Here is a 17,708-nt window from a genome sequence, read left to right on the forward strand (position 1 = left end):
TATCTATCATCTCAGATCCCCCTCCACCTTCCTCCGTTCCTTCATTCATTCAAAACCAGTTTTGTGCCTTTCCAGACATTTGGGGGCAGCTGTCTGTTTTGCGGATTATCCATTTAATTCCTCCTCTTGGGTGTCCTTGTCGACCTCTGGCCATGTTTCTGTTCACCTTTTCGTTGGAAGGAAGAGGTGGATAATGAGATTAATTGCTGAAACAAGGTTAGAGATTATCATTAGATTCAGATTTCCATGTTTTTCCCAGCCTTCCTTCCCTTCGGGGGACCTGAGATGATAATTGGAGAGTGAAGTATATTTTGTGACATTTAGGAAACAGGAGAAGAGAAGGGATATGGAAAAGGGAAGATCCGATTAAACCAGTGTAGACATTGTTAAGAAATTTATTTGCAAGTCTTGTTTTTTGTTTTTTTTGTTTGTTTTTTAAATAACATCATTCCTTAGATAAAAATGCAATCTTACAGGAATATACACAGCGTCTCACACAGAGATGACCCTGAAGCTCTTCTTGAAAGGCTGTCCCTTCTAGATTCCCTGGTCTTTCTCAAGGACGAGAAGGCGCAGCAGGCGAGGCCTTTGATAACGGGATTAGCGGATGAGTACAAACTGTACAGCGATATTTACAACAGTAAGACTGTGACGTCGAGGCGCCTGGAGGCGCAGGTGTGTTGTGTGCAGGTGGGGGGGGGGGGCGTGGCAGGCAGTGGAGTGAAGCGGAGGCCTGTCCACCGCTCTGCATCTCTCTGAGGACAAGCAGGGGGCAGACTGGTGTGGGGGCGTGAAGGTGGGCCTGAGCAGGGGGCGCGAAGAGAGGAGAGATGAAGGGGCTGAATCTGGAGCCTCTTGCACAGAGGGAAAGTTTGCTTCGTAGCTCTTTCCTGTATTAAACTAAAACAGGAAAATTATGAGAGTAACGGACATTCCAGCGCTTCACCCACTGAGGACCTGCCATCCTATTTCTCAGTGAACTTGTGTGTTCTTCCACAGGTTGTTCTCAACGATGATCATTACAGACCTGTCAAAACCTGCTTATGCTTTAATACCCACAGCCTATTTCTGTGCTAGACTTTATTCCCGTGAAACCCTGGGAGAACAACATACGCTCTGGGCAGGGCATGCTGCAGCTGTGGGGTGGTGCCGAATCTGCTCGGGAAGTCAAGAGATGGATCCCAAGTCTGGGGGAACGGGCAGCAGTGTGACACGGGGATGGCGGGATGCGTGCAAGCAGACAGGAGCCCATAGCATTTGGGTCACGGAGTTGCCTTCTAAAAGAGCCTTTTGCACAGGATTGTGTACAGACCATCTGCCCCAGATTCCCAAGGTGTATTTTTCCCTTGTAAAGCGTCAGCGTAGTTTCTCCATGGTGGGAAGCTGTAGAGGGAAGGGGCTTGGTGCAGGGCCCAGTGACCTGTCCTCTTTCCTTCCTCCTGTGACTCCACAGAAAGGAGCCTTCCTTTCCCTTCTCTCTCCTCCTGGCTGCAGGCTCAGGAGAGACTCCACACGGGGGTCTGAGATCTGCTGCCCTCAGGCCCCTGTGGCAGCGAGTCACACTGAGGCAGCCGCCTGCGCCCTCCTTCCTCACCCCTGCTTGAAGACTTGACGGCCCTGAGAACACCCGAATGAGGACTCTCCAGGCCCAAACTGTGGATAGGAACCATCCTGTCCATTTCTGTATTTCCTCACGTAGACATCACCCTCCCTCAATACTTACAACCTCTTCCACCAAGAGATTTGTCTGATCATGACGTTGGCGAAATATTTTCTTATGTATGAGGCACACGAGTGATTTTTGGACAGCAACTTTGTAGTGAATGCCTGATTCCTGGTAAAGTGTCACACCGCCTTTTTAGGAGGCTTCTACAAGTCAGATTATTTAGCCTCTGAGAATTGAGGAGGGGAGGCCACCTGTGAGAAGGCCAGGATCTGACCTGAGGGGAGGGCATCTGACTCTGGGGATGCAGCACTTCAAGCTTCTGTTTAACTATCTAGCCTTTGTCTTGCCGTCCTTCACTTAGTAGGAACTTAAGAATGTCACAGGTCCTCACTTGGACTCTACTCTCAGTGCTGAATCCGTTTGTTCCACTCAGCTCGCTGTATTCTGCTGCAATCTGGAATTCCCTATCAGAGACCAACTGGAAGGCCTTTTAAAAATGCCAGGAAGCCTAAGGGTCCTTGCCCCTGCACCGCTGTGGGGCAAGCCTCTTAAAATCATGTGAAGAAAAGTCTTGATTTTAGGAGTATTTTCTCAATGTAGAAAATTAATATTTAGTTTACAGTAATAATAGGTCCAGACGGCACTCCTTCCACCCAAGGAAGTGACTCTGGTTCTCTCTCCACCTCTCTCTATACGGTGCTCAGCCTGCTAGGGCTGGGACAAAATCATCCATCTGGAGCTCGGCCCCAAACCCACACTTGTCCCTTAAGGACGTGTGTTCAAGAGTGTGTATGTGAGTGAGAGTGTGTGGTGTGTGTACATGTGGTGTATGTGACAGTGTATGTGCATGTGGGTGTGTGTATGTGAACAAGAGTGTGTGTGTGGTGTGTGTGACGTGTGGTGTTCAAGTGTCTCCCCAACAATGTAGAAATCTGGTAGAACGCGTTTACCTCTTATATTGGTATCTGGCTCCATAGAACAATGCTTCATTGCTTTGAAATAAAAACAAATATATAACGTTGAAACCAGAAATGGCTTCACAAAGAAACTGTGTAGGAATCTGCACACGGGATCCTTTCAGTTCTCTGTCCCTCTCACTAGGCTGGAGGGAGGAGGGAAAACTGGGCCCCAGGGCTGGAAGCCGGAAGAGAGCATCTGCTCGGGGAAGGGGAGGGAGGCTCTAGCCCTGGCAGTTGGAGGACGCTTCTTCCCTTGTCTCCCCACTCTGGGTCCTCAGATGCCAGCCTCGGTTGATCTGGCTGGGAAAACAACGTCAGATGAAAATTCTATTTTTCTCTTCTTCCAAAGTAGATCCTTGAGGCATCAGCCTCTCCACTGTACTGGCCATTGTGGGTGGCTCAACTGGACACTTCTTTCCATAAAACAGGAAAAGACACACGGGGAGTCAAGACATGCCCCTTTGTGGCCCCATTTCTCTTCCAGTCTCTCTGTGCTGCCACTTTCCCAGACCAGAGCCACGTCTTTAACAAACAGAACCAGCTGGGGCTCCATCAGCAGTTTTCTGACTAACCCAGGGCCGAAAGGGTCCTTTTAAAACACATTGCTCTTTTCTTGGCCTCTTTGCTAAACTCTTTCTAACTCTTAGACAGTGACATTTCAATTTTTCCAGATCTCTGGAGATGGAGATGCCATCACGCTCCTTAGCAACACTTAAGACTACAGTCTGACAAGGCTAACAGCCCTGACTCCCAGGGCTCTTCTCTGTGCCCAATCCAAGTTCTCGTTACATTTCTTGGCCTTCAGGAGTGATGTGCATGTATCAGCTGGCCTCTGTAAAACAACCATCATCCTTTTGATGACCAGATTCCTCATTTTCAGGGTGCTCTGGTTTTTCAGAAAGATATTACTCTGGCATTGAAAGGCATGCTTCTCTGTGGTTGCTGAATGATCAGAAGTTCTGCAGAGAGGATGGCTGTGAGAAAGTGTGGGCAGCTCCACTCCAGACAGGCCCCTGAAATTTGGAAGCAGGGCCACTGAGGGGGATAAAAGACAGAGTCTTTTGTCCTTGGACTTTCTAGTCAGTGGGACAGCTGTCAGACTTAGAAGATGAGGGAGGGACCATACCTAACAGCTTCTGAAGCAAAGCAGAGAAAAATTCAGGAATCGAGCCAAATCTAGGAAAGAAGCCTCCTCTTTTGACCTCAAGACCAAAAAGAACCTTCTAGGAACAGGCAGAAAGGAGACAGCTGGGAATCTTTCTGCTTACTGTAGCCATGCATATGAATAGTGATTAAAAGACCAAGGTGTGGAAATAAAAGAGGCTGGACCTGGCAGAGGACAAATGAAACCCCAGAACTTCAACTCCTTCCGGTCCTTTTGGTCCTCAGACGCTGGTTGTTTTTCTCCTGCCACTCAAGGGTTTTCAGAAGATTTGCTGACTATGCTTTAGAAGGTCATGGGGAAAGTTCTATTTTTGGGGGACAGTAAACATCACTCCGTCCACTGTGGATGAGGTTCATCCGTTTCCTGATTAATTGTTATCAGTCTGTCGTGATGACAGGTATCACATGCTAATCCTATACTAGTCGGTCATGAGCTCAGGCTCAGAAAGACCCATTGCCCTAGACAGGGGACTCCTGCCTGAAACTCCTTTCCTTCACAGCAGCGTAGGGCAAGGTGCCCTTGTCATTTCTGACACGCTTCTTGGAGGGTGCGAGGAGGAGGCCTAGCTGGTCTTCCTGAGAGTTGGCTGTAAAGGAGAAGGGAGCCTGTGGGTGATAGTGGTGAAGGGTAAGGGGACTATGCTTAGGCAGGGTCCTGGGCGTAGGTGGCCTGAGCCCACTGTGAGCCCATGCCGCTTGCCAGTGAGATTTGGTGATGCAGGTGAAAAGTTCAAAAGGAAAACAGAAGGTGGCATGAAGAGGTTGCGTGTGTGTGAGTGTGTGTGTGTGTGTGAGTGTGTGGTCAATTAAGATTCCAAATTTCTACCTAGGGGCCACATGTGCAGCAAGAACCAGACATTGATCCAAAAGGGCTCCCCTCTCCAGCATAACGAACATCTCAGCAGCACAGAGGCAGACATTTGGGGAAAGTGGACAAAGAATGACACCTAAACTGAATTTCTGGAAGACCTTGATGGCACTGAAAAGGACCCGAGAAAGTTCGGATAAGCTGGGCTTGGAGAAACAGGAAAAAACTCTCCTGTCTCTAGACTGCAATTAACCTGTGGGTGTCGGGCACATTTCTCTACTTTTTCATGAATCGGTCCAGGAAAATAAAACTCATCTTCACTGAGAAATGGACTTTCCTTGATTATAATTTCTAGGTTGATCATGTAAGGGCCAAGAAGGGCTGAGAGAACACTGGGACTGGAAGAGTTTCATTGGGTAAATTCTAGATGAATGGTTGGGTTCTGTTTTCCCCAGATCAGTCCCTTTCAACCATCATTGTTGAAATCTCCCTAAAGGAAACGGCACCAATAGGGCGATGTTCTACGTAGATGCAAGCAGGCCTAAGAGACGCGCCCACAGTCTCTGGTCCCACCGTCACTGTGACTCTTGATGTTCCTCACTGCCCTGGCCCCCTGCACAGAGACCACACACACTACGGCAGGTCTGGAGGAGATCCTGGACCAGAGTGAGGAGAAGATGGAGAAGTGAGCAAGACAGACTTGCCTTTTGGATAGACAAGGACTTTACCCAGTTGCCTTTCTCTGGTCCCTGCAGTCAGCGTATGGGTATAGCAGCTGCCAGAGTGAAGACTCCCTTCCCCTCCCACCAGCCCGACTCTAATCCCACCCCTCAGTCCCTGCGAGCTCTCCCAAGGAAACCGCCAGGCCAGGTGTGCACTGCGGGAGTGAAGGCAGAAGTCAGTCGTGCCTCCGCCCCCAAATGCCTCATGGCCCCTCACGGTGATTTCTAGAGAAATCCCAAATCAGAGAACTAGAGCAAATAGTGGATAAAGTGAAGACTGGAATAAGATACATCCTGGCCTCTCAAAGCAAGATGCAGTACAAATATACCTATCATATAGTTTTAGAAAAGTTGAGGGAAATGGAAGTGAACACAAGATATGCAAAACAGAAGTGTCCAAACCTGTTTGTGGGTGGGAGAGCCAGGATCTACACTGGTGATCCCTCTGCGCATTGTGCAAAGCAAAAGAAGAATCCTTCCCTTTCCCCCAGCCACATATAGAAAAGCACTTAAGAGTTCAACGGTATAGCTTGTCACACTCGAAATACAAAATGGTTTACTTACATGCAGCAAAATATACAAGAAGTGAATTCAAAAACAAACTTAATTCAATTCATTATATTCGCTTGGCACAACTGCAATTCAGTTTTAAAAAAATATTTGTAAAATACTGAAACTGACCTGAATTCAAGTATAACGGTTTCTTCAACAGAAACATTATCAATGCAACAAAACATTACACGGAATATGTCGAAGCAAAATGTCTTCTTGAGTTTTCCCTTAAATTTCTGTGTGGTTTTTTTAAATACAGTTTTAATGCCAACACAACTCACAACTGTATTTTTAAAATGAATATTATTGCATTGTTTTTGCATATCTTGTGGGACAGAAAATGCAAAGAGTTACTGATTCCCGTTTCAGAAGCAGAGACAGTGGTTTGTTTTTGCTTTCGAATGGCCCCAGATTCAGATCTCCCCACAGTCAAATCGGAAGGGGGAGCTGGACTCACGCTCACGCGTGGGTGCACGTACACACATATGACACACAGACGACCCACCACACACACACACGGAACACACACACACACACAGACTCTCTCGTACATGCTTCCCCTTGCTGGCACCCACTAACACACCCAGCATTAAGAAGAACCCAACTCAATCACCCATATGTGCAAGACCATATCAAGTGCATTGCTGATTATCTTTAAATTATAAAATCAAACCCCCCAAAATTTTTGTTACTATCTACGGAAATTATAACAAATTATTGGGCATACACAATGGCTGGTAAAACTCTCCTACAGCGGTTCCACTGAACCCTCCGTAGAAAAGGATCCCACAACCGTTTAAATAATACAATAAAACCAAACCCGATTTACATTTGCAAAAGTGAAAACAGCAAGGTGGGTGGCTACAAAACTTTGTAAACGCTCTTCTTCCTCCCCTCCCCCTGGGAAAACAAAATAATAATTAAAAAAACAACCAAAACCCAAAAACTGCAACATGCTGTCAAGAAAAATGTCAAACCACGAAACGAAAGAGCGCTCAGCAGGAGCTCCGCCCGCCCGCGGCGCCCCGCCCTCCGGCCCGCCTCCCCGGCTCCCCGGCTCCCCGGCTCCCGCGCCTCTCGCTGCTTCCTCCTCCCTCCTCTGGGTTGGGGCTGGGTCCTCGCCGAAGTCACGCCCGCTTCCTTCTGCAAATCCGCAGGGCCCTGGCTCTATGGAGACAGTGAGGCTCATACAGAATATGTGCAAAATGATTTTTTTTACAAGCAAAGTTGAAAGACACCCGTTTGACATAGGGTCCTTTTGGTGAGGGCTACCGCAGGAAGCTGAGGTTCTCTTTCATGCCCGGAGGCGACAGTTGGCTCCTCGTGCAGGGCCTGAAATATCACGGGAGGGCAGGCGTCTCCTCTCTTGCTCTCCCTCCCTGATTCTTCCACCTTCTCCTCCTCACCACTCTGCCTCTGTGGACACACACTGGGGTTGCTGCTTTTCTTCCCCCCTGAAAAGCTGACTCTCGGTACCACTCAACTCTGCGTCTTGTCCCAACGAAATGAATGAAGACGCTGTTCCGGTTAACTCCAGGTCACGAGAACAGTGAGGCACTTCTGAAACGAACCCATTAGGAACATTGAAACAAATAAAAAACCCAGCATCTCCCCAGCCCCGGCTCCTACAGGCTGCCGCCGCAGGCTCTGCTGTCCTGGGGCTCCCCCTCGCTCTTCCCACGCTCCAGGGCTGGCGCGCAGGTCTCGTTCTCCTCGCCCCCTGCTCGGTCCTGCCCTGGGTCCCTGCAGTTAACAAAAGGGAAGAGGGTGCCGTTGGCGCTCTGCTGGGTGCCTCCGCTGAGGATATTGTCGGCAGCGTTCTCCATCTCCTCTATCGTCATGTCGCAGGCGTCAGCCAGCTCCTGGGTTGTGACCTCGATAAACTTGGGATCTTGAGCAAACTGCCCCAGTCCTTCTGAAATCAAGACCTGAAGGGGGGCACGAAGAAGAACCAAAGAGGAACATTATTCCTGGAGCTCTACTCTGCTCTTCAGGGCCAGAGCAAGGGGCTTCGGGCTGGTGACTTCAGGAAGTTTGTGTGCGCGCGGGCGTGCGTGTGTGTGTGTGTGTGTGTGTGTGTGTGTGTGTCTCGGGAGGGGTGCCCAGAGCACAAGAGTGGAGATGGGGCACCTCCCGAAGGAATTAGGGGTGTGTGGGTCGGAGGAGAGACGTTTGGGCTGGGGTACTGTAAGACTGTTATCAAATACACGACAAGCTGGCTCACAGAGGGGCCGGGGGGCTGCGGGGCTGCCGCCTGGGCAGAACCCAGCCTGCCCTATCTTCTCTCTTCCCCGGCACCCCTAGACGCTCCCATAGCATTCTTTCCAAGAAAGCTTCCTTCTCCTGTGGTGAAGCTGTTAACCGGTGCCCACTGCCCGCCACCTGCCTTCCTGGGCGTGAGGACCCTGGAGTGCAAGGCACCAGGCATGAGCCTGCCTCTGCGGCTGCTTGGCAGGCCAGCAGGTGATCCCGAACCTCTCCCTCCTTCCCAGGGGGAAGAGGGGTCAGCTACTGAGCCCAGGGGCTGGGAAGCAACAGAGTGAAGAATGGGAGACTTTTCTCCCCGTTGTGTTGTCCTGCTCCCCCACCTCACTACTCTGGATCTCCTTATCCTGCTTAATCTGTCTTCACGGCTCCCACCCCTTCCTGATGGGTTACATGATGTTTGTCTACTGTGTGTCTCTCCTCGTCACAAAGAGAGCGCACGAGAGCAGAGAGGCTGCTCCTCAGCCTTAGCCTGCACCCAGAGCAGTGTCCACAATGGAGCTTTGTGACCTGAGGAAGGGACAACAGGGCCTGGCAAAGCATCACAGGCTTTTAGAGTTGGAAGGGACCTTAGAAGTCATCTGGTCTAACTCCCCACCTCACACAACAGTCTGATGACTGGACGGGTCTTGTCTCTGCTAGCATGTGTCCAGTGTGGGGGCTCACTCCTTTATAGGAAAGCCCGCCTCATGTGGAAGCCTCTGTCACAGGGAAGGTGACATCTCCCCTGCCCGGCAGGTTGATCTAGTCACTCTGGTCCAGTACTCAAGACCTGGCCATGAAGCCCTCCCAGGGTTGAGATGTCTATCATGGCCTCTTAAATCATCTCTTCTCCAGGGTTTCTTCCCTAATTCCCTCAAACTGTTCTCATAGGAAATGGCTTCTAGGGACCTTGCCAACCTGACTGTCCTTCTCTGGGCTTGTTCCAATTTGTCAAAGATCTGCTAAAATGTGGTGCCAGGATTGCACTAGAGGCTCTGACCAGGGCAGAGTATGGTGGGACTGAAAGCACGCCTGTTCTAGACCAGTGGTTCTCAACCCTGGCTGTGCATTAGAATGACCAAAGGGCTTTCAAAAATATCCATTTAATTGGTCCTAGGTTGCTGCAGCTCCCTAGGTTATTCCAATGAGCCCCAGGCTCCCGGAGCACAGACACTGACTCTCCACAGGCTCGAATGCAGCCCAAGCTCACACTTGCACTGGAACAGTCGCAGCAGACCTGGGGCTTGTAAACGGGAGCCCCACAGCCCTCCGGGCCTCGCTGGCCTGTAGCAGGGACATGTTGCTCAGTAGTTTCTCTTTCCCTCTGCGTCAGGCCCAACAGAAGCCAAGAGCGGTCTTGTGTGGTCATAATTTCCCGCAGGCCACACCCTCCTTCTGCAGGCCCTGAGAGTGAGGGCCTTTCTGCCCAAGAGACCGACATCCAATCTACTCGGGAAAGAATTGGGTCCTCCTGTCTCAGCTGTCCATGCAAAGTCCCCGTGCTGCCCGCAGCCTTTCCTTGCCCTGTCCGCCGTGCAGCTCTGACTCACCGCTTCCACCAGACTGCTGGCACTGCCGTGGAGCTGCCTGCCCGGGGCCCCGGCCCGGCTGGGCACAGTGAGGGACACAGGCCGGGCTCTCCGGAGGGCGCTGCTGCCCCCACCACAGGCCGTGGGCTCCCCAGACCAGGAGCCGCAGTGGATGGACGGGAAGCTGCTGTTGAGTTTCTCGCTGGACTCGGCCCCCTCCAGCCGCAGGGTGGGGATGGGCCTCGGGGGCCAGCCTTGGCTGCTGGGCGTGGCCCAGGGCTGGGGGCAGGTGGTGGGGGCACGGCTTCTCTGGAGGAGGGGGCTCAGGCCCGCCACTGCCAATGCCTGCAGACACACAAGCACGAGTCACTAGGAGTGCTCAGGCCAGAGAGGCAGGCCTCTGCCTCCTGGCAGCTGTTGTTTCCAGCTGGGTCCCCCTGCCTGGAACTCACCCCGCCATCTTTTCACCCGCCAGACTCCTACCCTGAGTTTCATCTATCCTAAAATATATTTTGTGATCATCTCAGTCTGAAGTGATCTCTTTCTGCTCTAAAGTCAGAAAGCTGAGAATCAGGAGTGGCACTGAGATCACCGGCTCTTCAGTGCTGGCCCACCACCTGTGAGCTGTGGCTTCTCTCGCTTTTGGTTTCTCATTAGTAGAGGAGAGAGAATGGCGCCTGCATCACCTGGAAAAGCAGAGCAGCAGGCCCGTGTCCCTCCGCCTGGGGCTGAGTGAGGCTCAAGGGAAAGAAGGCCTGTCAGGAAGGACGCTGAGTGCCACAGAGCTCGACAAAACAGGGCTGACTGTCTAAGTTTTACAGTCAATTGGGCCGTTAATAACGTCCCACTAATCTCCAGCTCAGCTTGTCTCAGCTATTGTTCCAACCTTACACTGTGTTGTGAGGAAGCTATCTGTCCCCAACTGGGCTTGAGGGTGCTGAGGGCAGGTCAGGGCCTCATCCTAGATGCCACAGTGACCTGCTCTGATGTGATGCATCCTGGGAGAACAGGTGTGGTGGGAAAGCCCAGCCCAAGGGGCAGAGTGAAGGGGGCGTCATGGCTGCGGTTGGAGGGTCTGGAAAGGCATAAAGGGGAGACTGCAAACAGACAGGAGTCCTTGCCTTTCAGCATGATGAGAACAGATGGGTGAGATCAGCTTCTGGAGATCTTTTAGAATAGCACACACAGTGTCCCCTCAGCCTGCCAGCCGCCCCTGCCCACTGCTCTTGATGGTCCCCAGCCCGGGTCCCTGGAGATCTGAGGGAAGTGTAAGGCTGTGCTCAATTCCAGAAAGCCCAGAGGAAATCATATGTATGTAGGCAGTGCCACACAGGCTCAGCAAAACAGTGTATTCCTCTGAGCTGAAATAATACCAACTTAGCCGAGCCACACTGGCCATCTTATGCAGATTATAAGCTTTGATTGGCAGGGGAATGCCTTTGGGTATAAAAAAATCATTTAAAGCGCAGGCCCGGTGTACGGAGAATACAATTAAAGAGATAAACTCTAGTTTAGACCTTAATCTGCCTGGAGGTAAGAGATTGACCTTAGATAACTGAGGTTTCCATGAGTTGTGAGATCCTAAGAGTCCATTTGATACTGGCGTCTCGGATTTCACTAGCTCAGCTGGAGTCAGCCGTGCCAAGAGACATTCCAACTATGGGCTCTCCCTGGATGTCATTCTCTGCTCCTGACCCTGTTGCTGGCAGAGTCTTTGACCATTTCTATATTTCAGGGTATAGATTTTTGTGCAGCTAAATCTCCAGGTGTCTTGCAACTCTAGGTACGACCACACCTGCCTGAGTGCCCTGTAGTATAAGCCAGCGTCTGGGGAGGCAGCATCTGCGCCCCTGTGAGAAGGAAGCTCAGGTGGGATCCCACAGCCGCTGATCCTTCGGGACCTGTGAGGAGCTCCTGCTCACCAGTATTTCCTAGGTGTCTACCGTCCTCCTCCCCGCACCCTGCTCCCCCCGGGAAGTGACAGCCCTTCTCAAGGTTCTCACCTGTATAGGAAAAGCCCCCTCGCCTGGGGGTGGCTAGGACCAGGGTAGGGATGTGGCAGGGTCTGCGACAGGAAGACTGACTGGTATCTTGGGGATTTGCCCATAATCATGGGGTTGTCTAGCCTGCTAGTGGAGGGCAGTGGCCTGACCAAGAGTTTGGGCTACCTGATGGTGAACCAGATGCAAGGGCAGGACTGTCTTCTGAGAGACGTCTCCCCCTTGACTCTTCTGTCGCTTCAGACATTCCAAGTGGAAGGAGGCCCTACGACCTGCAAAGCCAGCCAAAGAACCGGGCTCAGCACAGGAAGGGTGGGTGCAGGTCTGTGACGGTTGTACCCAGGGAGGGGGCAAGGGGCAGTGTTAGTGGCCCCGGACACACCTCCTCTTTCCCCTCCGCCTTTCTCTGAGACATATCATGTAGTATATGTCCAAGTCCCATCCCACGACCCCTGCCCTTGGAATTCTGTTCCGTTGTTTTGGAAATCAGCCCAGCCCACCGCCCAGCTGTAGGAACTTCTCAGCCCTCCCTGAGTGCCTGACCATCGATCTCAGAGAGAGCGCTGGCTGGCCACATCTGGAGAGCAGGCTGAGTGTTTACCTAGCGAGGCGGAGCGGAGGAAACCTCTCTTTGGAGATTGCCGGATGTCCCTCTTGTCCTCCTCGGGGGGTGTCAGCTGTCGATGCTCATCATCCTGATAAGAGAGCCTGGAACAGAGAACTCTTGGGGCTTGTTCCTAGAGGCTGAGAATTGCCACCCCAGAGGGACAGCTGCCAGCCCAGAAGGCAGTTTGCTTTTCTCCTTGGTGAAGGGAGCCCCCACCTTGTGCTTTCCCAAAGGTTTGGGGAGGGGCAGCAGCAGCTGCCGCCCCAGGGAGCTGGGCCCGCTCTCTGGCGTGCAGTGCCTCACACAGCCTGTCTCCCGTGAGCCCTGCATTTCTGATCTGAGGCCATGGAGCCTCTCTTGGATTGAGGTTGTTGAGAACGTTGGAAAAAATTCTAGGCCCACAAAGTTCCTTTCCGGGAATGGCCTGGGCTCCTCTGTTTACATATGCTGATGCTGTTTATCACAACTACTCCCAAACATTCCCCCCCCCCCGCCCCCGCAGCTAATTTCTCCCTGCCTGTGCCCCTCTTCATCAAGAGCACGTAAGCAGCTGCCTACAACAAACACACAGTCCTCCAGGTAGTGAACAGCAGAGCTGGACGGATCTCAGGGCAATCTGGTCAATGGCTTCTATCACTTTTTTTTTTTTTTGAGGAAGATTGGCCTTGAGCTAACATCAGCTGCCAATCCTCCTCTTTTTACTGAGGAAGATTGGCCCTGAGCTACCATCCGTGCCCATCTTCCCCTATTTTATATGTGGGACGCCTGCCACAGTGTGGTTTGATAAGCAGTGCGTAGGTCTGTGCCTGGGATCCGAACCAGCGAACCCTGGACTGCTAAAGTCGAGTGTGCGAACTTAACTGCTGTGCCACCGGCTGGCCCCTTTAGGCCTTTTTGATGGGGACTCACAATAAAAAGTATATTACATAGTTCCAGGATGCACAGACATACCCATTGGATAAACTCCATGAACCACGCCTACCTTTATTGCATGCATTGTACTCTGATAGCCTCTGTTCTACTTTAGTCTGCTCTACTTCATTAAAAAATGTCGGTTGCAATCCAATAAGTTGGTTCTACAGTCCTAGTGGGAGCAGCCCGCAGCCCAAGAAGCCAGGCTGCATTCTAACCCTTCATGTTACAGATGAGGCAATGACTGCCCCTGGTGTGAGTCCACACACTTCCAGCGGAGACGGCGCTGCCTTCTCTGCCCCCGGCATACTGCCTTCAAGCATTTGTAGATGTCATAAAAGCTTTTGAACGAAAACCGCCAAGACTTTCCTCTCATTTTCAACTTGGTAAGCCCTCCCTATTATATTTTCTTCTTATCCAAAGCAGTTAAGAAACCCTTCTCTTAAAAAATTCCAGCCCTGACAAAATCTCAGCAGTTTGCCCACAGCGCCCTCTGCTGGGGGGCTTCGTGGTAAGTGGTCCCATAAACCTTTGTTCACTTGCCAACACATGCAGGTGTGTACCGGGTCTCACCATAAAATATCTCTATGGTGGTTGGCTGTAGTCAAAAAGTTTAAGAAAGAATGTTTAGAAATTTTCCTGAAAGCACTGTATCGTGAGGAAGGCGATGTGTGTGTGTGGGTCGGGGGCTTCATCTCCATAATGAGGTGACATGCTCTGATGTGTGGCCTCGTCCCTCCCCGAGTCGGCCTCCAGGGACGTGCCCCCTCCAGGGGCGGAGGCAGCAGGCTCACCTCTCCGTGGAGATGAGGCTGGGCTCGCTGCCGCGCTGGGGGTCTTCGCTCATCTTCACGTCATAGGTCTCCTCGTGAGAGACCTCCTCCTGACACACCATGGCTATCTGGCTCTCCCGGGAGGGGCACCTAAAGTGTCCAAGACGGAGAAAAATAATCAGAAACTGCCAGCCCTCCTCCCCTTCCCTCAGCAAGAAAGGCAGCACACGCACGTGCACACACATATGCACACGCACGCACACACAACTGCTGTGGCTTCTTCCTCCGCAATGCTGATGCAGCCACAGAACCACACAAGCATTAGAATTAGGGTTAGGATTCTACGTGGGAGAAGGACCTCTGGGTTAGGATCCAAGGAGATCGGAGCTCTGACCCCAATTCAGTTACCCTCTGGCTTAGGTCACCTAGCCCCCATGTCTCAGTATCTTCACCAACAGAATCAGAGTGACACATGCCCTGCCCGCCTCAGAGCTTGCTGTGAGTAACAAACAAAGGAAAAGATGAGACAATGCTTTGAAAGGTGGGAAGGGTCAGCTTTTAAAGAAGGGTCCTGGGCTGAATATATAGGGCAGGGTGGGCCAGTGAGAGGGCTGTCCCTTCTCTCTACTATAGACAGATAGGCCTTTGGCATTTGTGGGGCAGAGCTGAGAAGTTACTGGTGTCATATCCTGACATGCCTTGGAGTTTGAGATCAGCTCCCTGGAATGAAGGCACAGAAAATCCTCACATAGAGGGTTTATTCTTCCGAGCAGAGGGGCATGAACCTGAGCCCCTGCTGAGCCCGAGCCCCTGCTGAGCCTGAGTCCCTCCTAAGCCTGAGTCCCTCCTGAGCCCGAGTCCCTCCTGAGCCTGAGTCCCTGCTGAGTCTGAGCCCCTGCTGAGCCTGAGACCCTCTCACACCAGGATGTGCCTTGGATTATATTGCTTTCCCTCCAGGCCAGGGTCTTCTGCTCATTTGGTCATGTCTTCTTTAGCTCTGGTCTAGATGTTCTCCCTTTTCCTGTTTGCACCTAGCTTGGTGCCTCCCTCAATATTTCTTCCTATAGATCCTGAATGTTGGGGCCCACTTTATCCTCAGACCCAAGAGGGCATCAGAGAAATATCCCAGTTTATCCTTTCAGAGCTGAGTGCTGAATCGGGCCCCAGCTTTGAGCCTGGCCTGTGAGCCCCTCTGGAAGGGCAAGGGTAATTCTCTGGGGAAGGCCCCACCAAATGGCTGCCCACCCCACAGTTGGAAGGACAGATGAGATGTCGAAGGTTCTGGAGGGAGTGGGAGGACAGGAGTGCGGAAGGAGCTTTGGCACATGGGATGAGCTGGAGATGGAGAATGGCGGCAGGCAGGCAACACCACTTCTTGGGGGCTGCTGTGTGCAAGATGTGCTGGCATGTCCCCAGCAAAGACAAAGCCACTGCTGGAGCCATGGCAGTTAGCCTTGAGCTATGACACAAAGGACAAGGCCCCAGAGCCAGAACTTTGGTTAAGTGGTTCCTCTTCACCAAGCTGAAGCCTGGTGCCCTGAGTGTGGTTTTCCACCAACTATGAGGGAAGGGAGGGGGCCAGCGTTTACTGAGCACTGACTATGAGCTAGGCATGGTGCTAGGTGCTTTGCGTGTGTCACATGTCATTGATAGATGTGTCTGTGGGGAGAGGAAGAAAATCCCCTGATGGCTTTCCCTATTTCCTCTCTAAAAATCACTCTCCCTTTATTTAACACAGAACAAAGTTTAATATGAAAACACTTTTTGAGGGAGGTATTAGTTGACACTGAGAAGCCACTGATGGACACAATAAACCTTCCTTAAGAAGAGGTTTTGCTAAGGCGAGCGGGGGAGAAAATGGTACTAGGACTGAGCCCCTGAAGGCTGAAAAAGGGGAGGAGGGCTGCAGAAAAGGGAGTGGGCCACCAAGACCACCAGCCTCCACATCCAGCGGGCCGGCCACTTAAACTCTGACATTCTCCTATGCAAAGCCAGCCTCTTTGATCAGCATACAAAACCAGGGCTGAGCACACTGCCTTGCGCATAGAGGGCAGCAATATATGTCGCCTGAGTCGAAGGACTCACCCAACACTGCTTTTGGGGGTTTAACCGGCCAGTCTTCCAGAGAGTAAGGTAGATGGATGGCCACTTTGACTTGCCTATCATCAGATACCATTAAATTCCCAGGTTGTGTGGGCTTACATGTGGCCACTTGATAATGGGTGTTCTGAAGGGAACCAGGGCAGGGCTGCTGGCTCCTTGGATGAAAGCAGTTTCAGGACACTTGTCTGGGGATTTAGAAAGACATTTGTACTTCTTGATTATTTTCTGAGCTAGAGGGCAGGAAAGAAGATCTGCCCAAGAACCTGGCATGCTGGGGTCTGCCGTCCTGCTGTAGGTGGCTGCCCTGCTCTGGAAGAGCACCCTCACTAAGGGTGGTATGGCAAGATGCGGAGGCGTGTTGTCTCCCATCCCACCTCGGGAACCCTGGAGCTGCTGACACAAACGGGGAGAAGACCCTCCAGGCCCAGGCCTGGAGCACGGGAGGAGGCACCTACCATCCCAACACATCACAGCAGTGCATCCTGGGGCACCAAGGAGCAGAGGATGGGGGAAAAGAGCGAGTCCGCAGGTGGGAGGCGCAGTCAAGACTACCAGGACTGATGCTACACTGGGGCCGAATGGGCAAGTGCTACAGCCAAGGGCCTCCTGCCACCAAAATGCCTCTCCATGGAGGGATGAGAAGGGTCTAAGCAAGAGGCGGGGTCTCTATTCCCATCCCAGTTGGGCCGAAGGCCAGGCTTCGGCAGAGACTTGGGAAAGGCCAGGGAACTATTGTGTAGCTAGGATGCAAACATCACGGGGGCAGCAGCCGGGGCTCCTCTGCTCAAGGAGGCTGAGAGCAGAGGAGGCTCTGTCCAGAGGTGTGCGCCTCCGAACCCGGCGGCCAGTGGGGCCACTGGGCCTTCCCCTGAGCGCGGCTGCCACGTTTCATCAAGGGTAGGACTTGGGTGGCAGCGTTTGCCTAGCTGTCTCTCTGCGGTCTGGGGCAGCAACCTCACCCCAGCTTGAGGGGTGAGTGGCAGGCCTCGGGGCCAAGCTCTCCTCCCCCCGTTCCCCTCTGGGCTGGAGTGCGGGAGGCCCCCGTGCACCCTAGGTGCCCCACCCTCCTGCTTACCTCTTAGAGCTGAGCTTCCACGCTGCCTCCTGCACCCGGATGGCAGGAGACAGGGGGAGCCCATGGCCCTCCACGGTGCTGACCGCGCTGGGGTAGCCGGTGGGGCGGGGGAAGCGGCCCAGGGCAGTGTTGTTGGCATTGTTGATGTTGGCGTTGGAGCCAGTGGACGAGTAGCTGCTGGGGGTGAAAGTGGAGTCCACCAGTTTCTCGTGGGATGGCGACTCAGTGTCGCCTTGGCTGTTACCCGCCTTGTTGATGTGCAGCGGGCGCTGGGTGGTGAAGGTCTGGGGGTAGGCGCTCCGGCCGTCGCTTTGGTAGTAGCTGACGTGGTTACCGAACAGGCCACCAGCCCTCTGCAGGCAAGATGGGAGGGGTGGGTGGAGGAGAAGGCCCCTCAGCCACCTCTCCCCAGACAGCCAGCTCGGAGAAGTGCGGGCACGGAAGGTGTCTGCCCTGCCGAGTGTGGCCACGCCAGGCAGCACATGGCCAGCCAGGAATTCTTCACCCACATGGCCTGGCAGCTCAAGAAGGAGGGACCCCGACACTCCCCTCTAAGACAGCTGGGGGAACGGTGGGGAGAGGACTCCTGTG

At 52.6% G+C, this 17,708-nt stretch overlaps 1 protein-coding gene across 9 annotated transcripts in view; it reads right to left on the reverse strand.

Annotated features, from left to right (window-relative positions):
- Positions 1-7,066: 7,066 nt before the first annotated feature.
- CACNA1C (calcium voltage-gated channel subunit alpha1 C) overlaps positions 7,067-17,708 on the reverse strand; it is a 680,405-nt gene continuing 669,763 nt past the window's right edge. For 8 of the 9 annotated variants that reach the window (XM_070270768.1, XM_070270767.1, XM_070270765.1 and 5 more), the window contains 6 exons: positions 17,118-17,470; positions 13,961-14,089; positions 12,249-12,355; positions 11,816-11,919; positions 9,669-9,992; positions 7,067-7,799 (listed from right to left, as the gene is read on the reverse strand). In XM_070270768.1, the coding sequence (XP_070126869.1) occupies positions 7,497-7,799; positions 9,669-9,992; positions 11,816-11,919; positions 12,249-12,355; positions 13,961-14,089; positions 17,118-17,470 (1,320 nt within the window). In that variant the 3' untranslated portion in view covers positions 7,067-7,496. The remainder of the gene's footprint in view (positions 7,800-9,668; positions 9,993-11,815; positions 11,920-12,248; positions 12,356-13,960; positions 14,090-17,117; positions 17,471-17,708) is intronic. The other variant, XM_070270773.1, reaches the window with a different exon arrangement.

This window comes from Equus caballus, chromosome 6 (genome assembly GCF_041296265.1).
Source record: "Equus caballus isolate H_3958 breed thoroughbred chromosome 6, TB-T2T, whole genome shotgun sequence".
Classification (NCBI taxonomy): domain Eukaryota; kingdom Metazoa; phylum Chordata; class Mammalia; order Perissodactyla; family Equidae; genus Equus; species Equus caballus.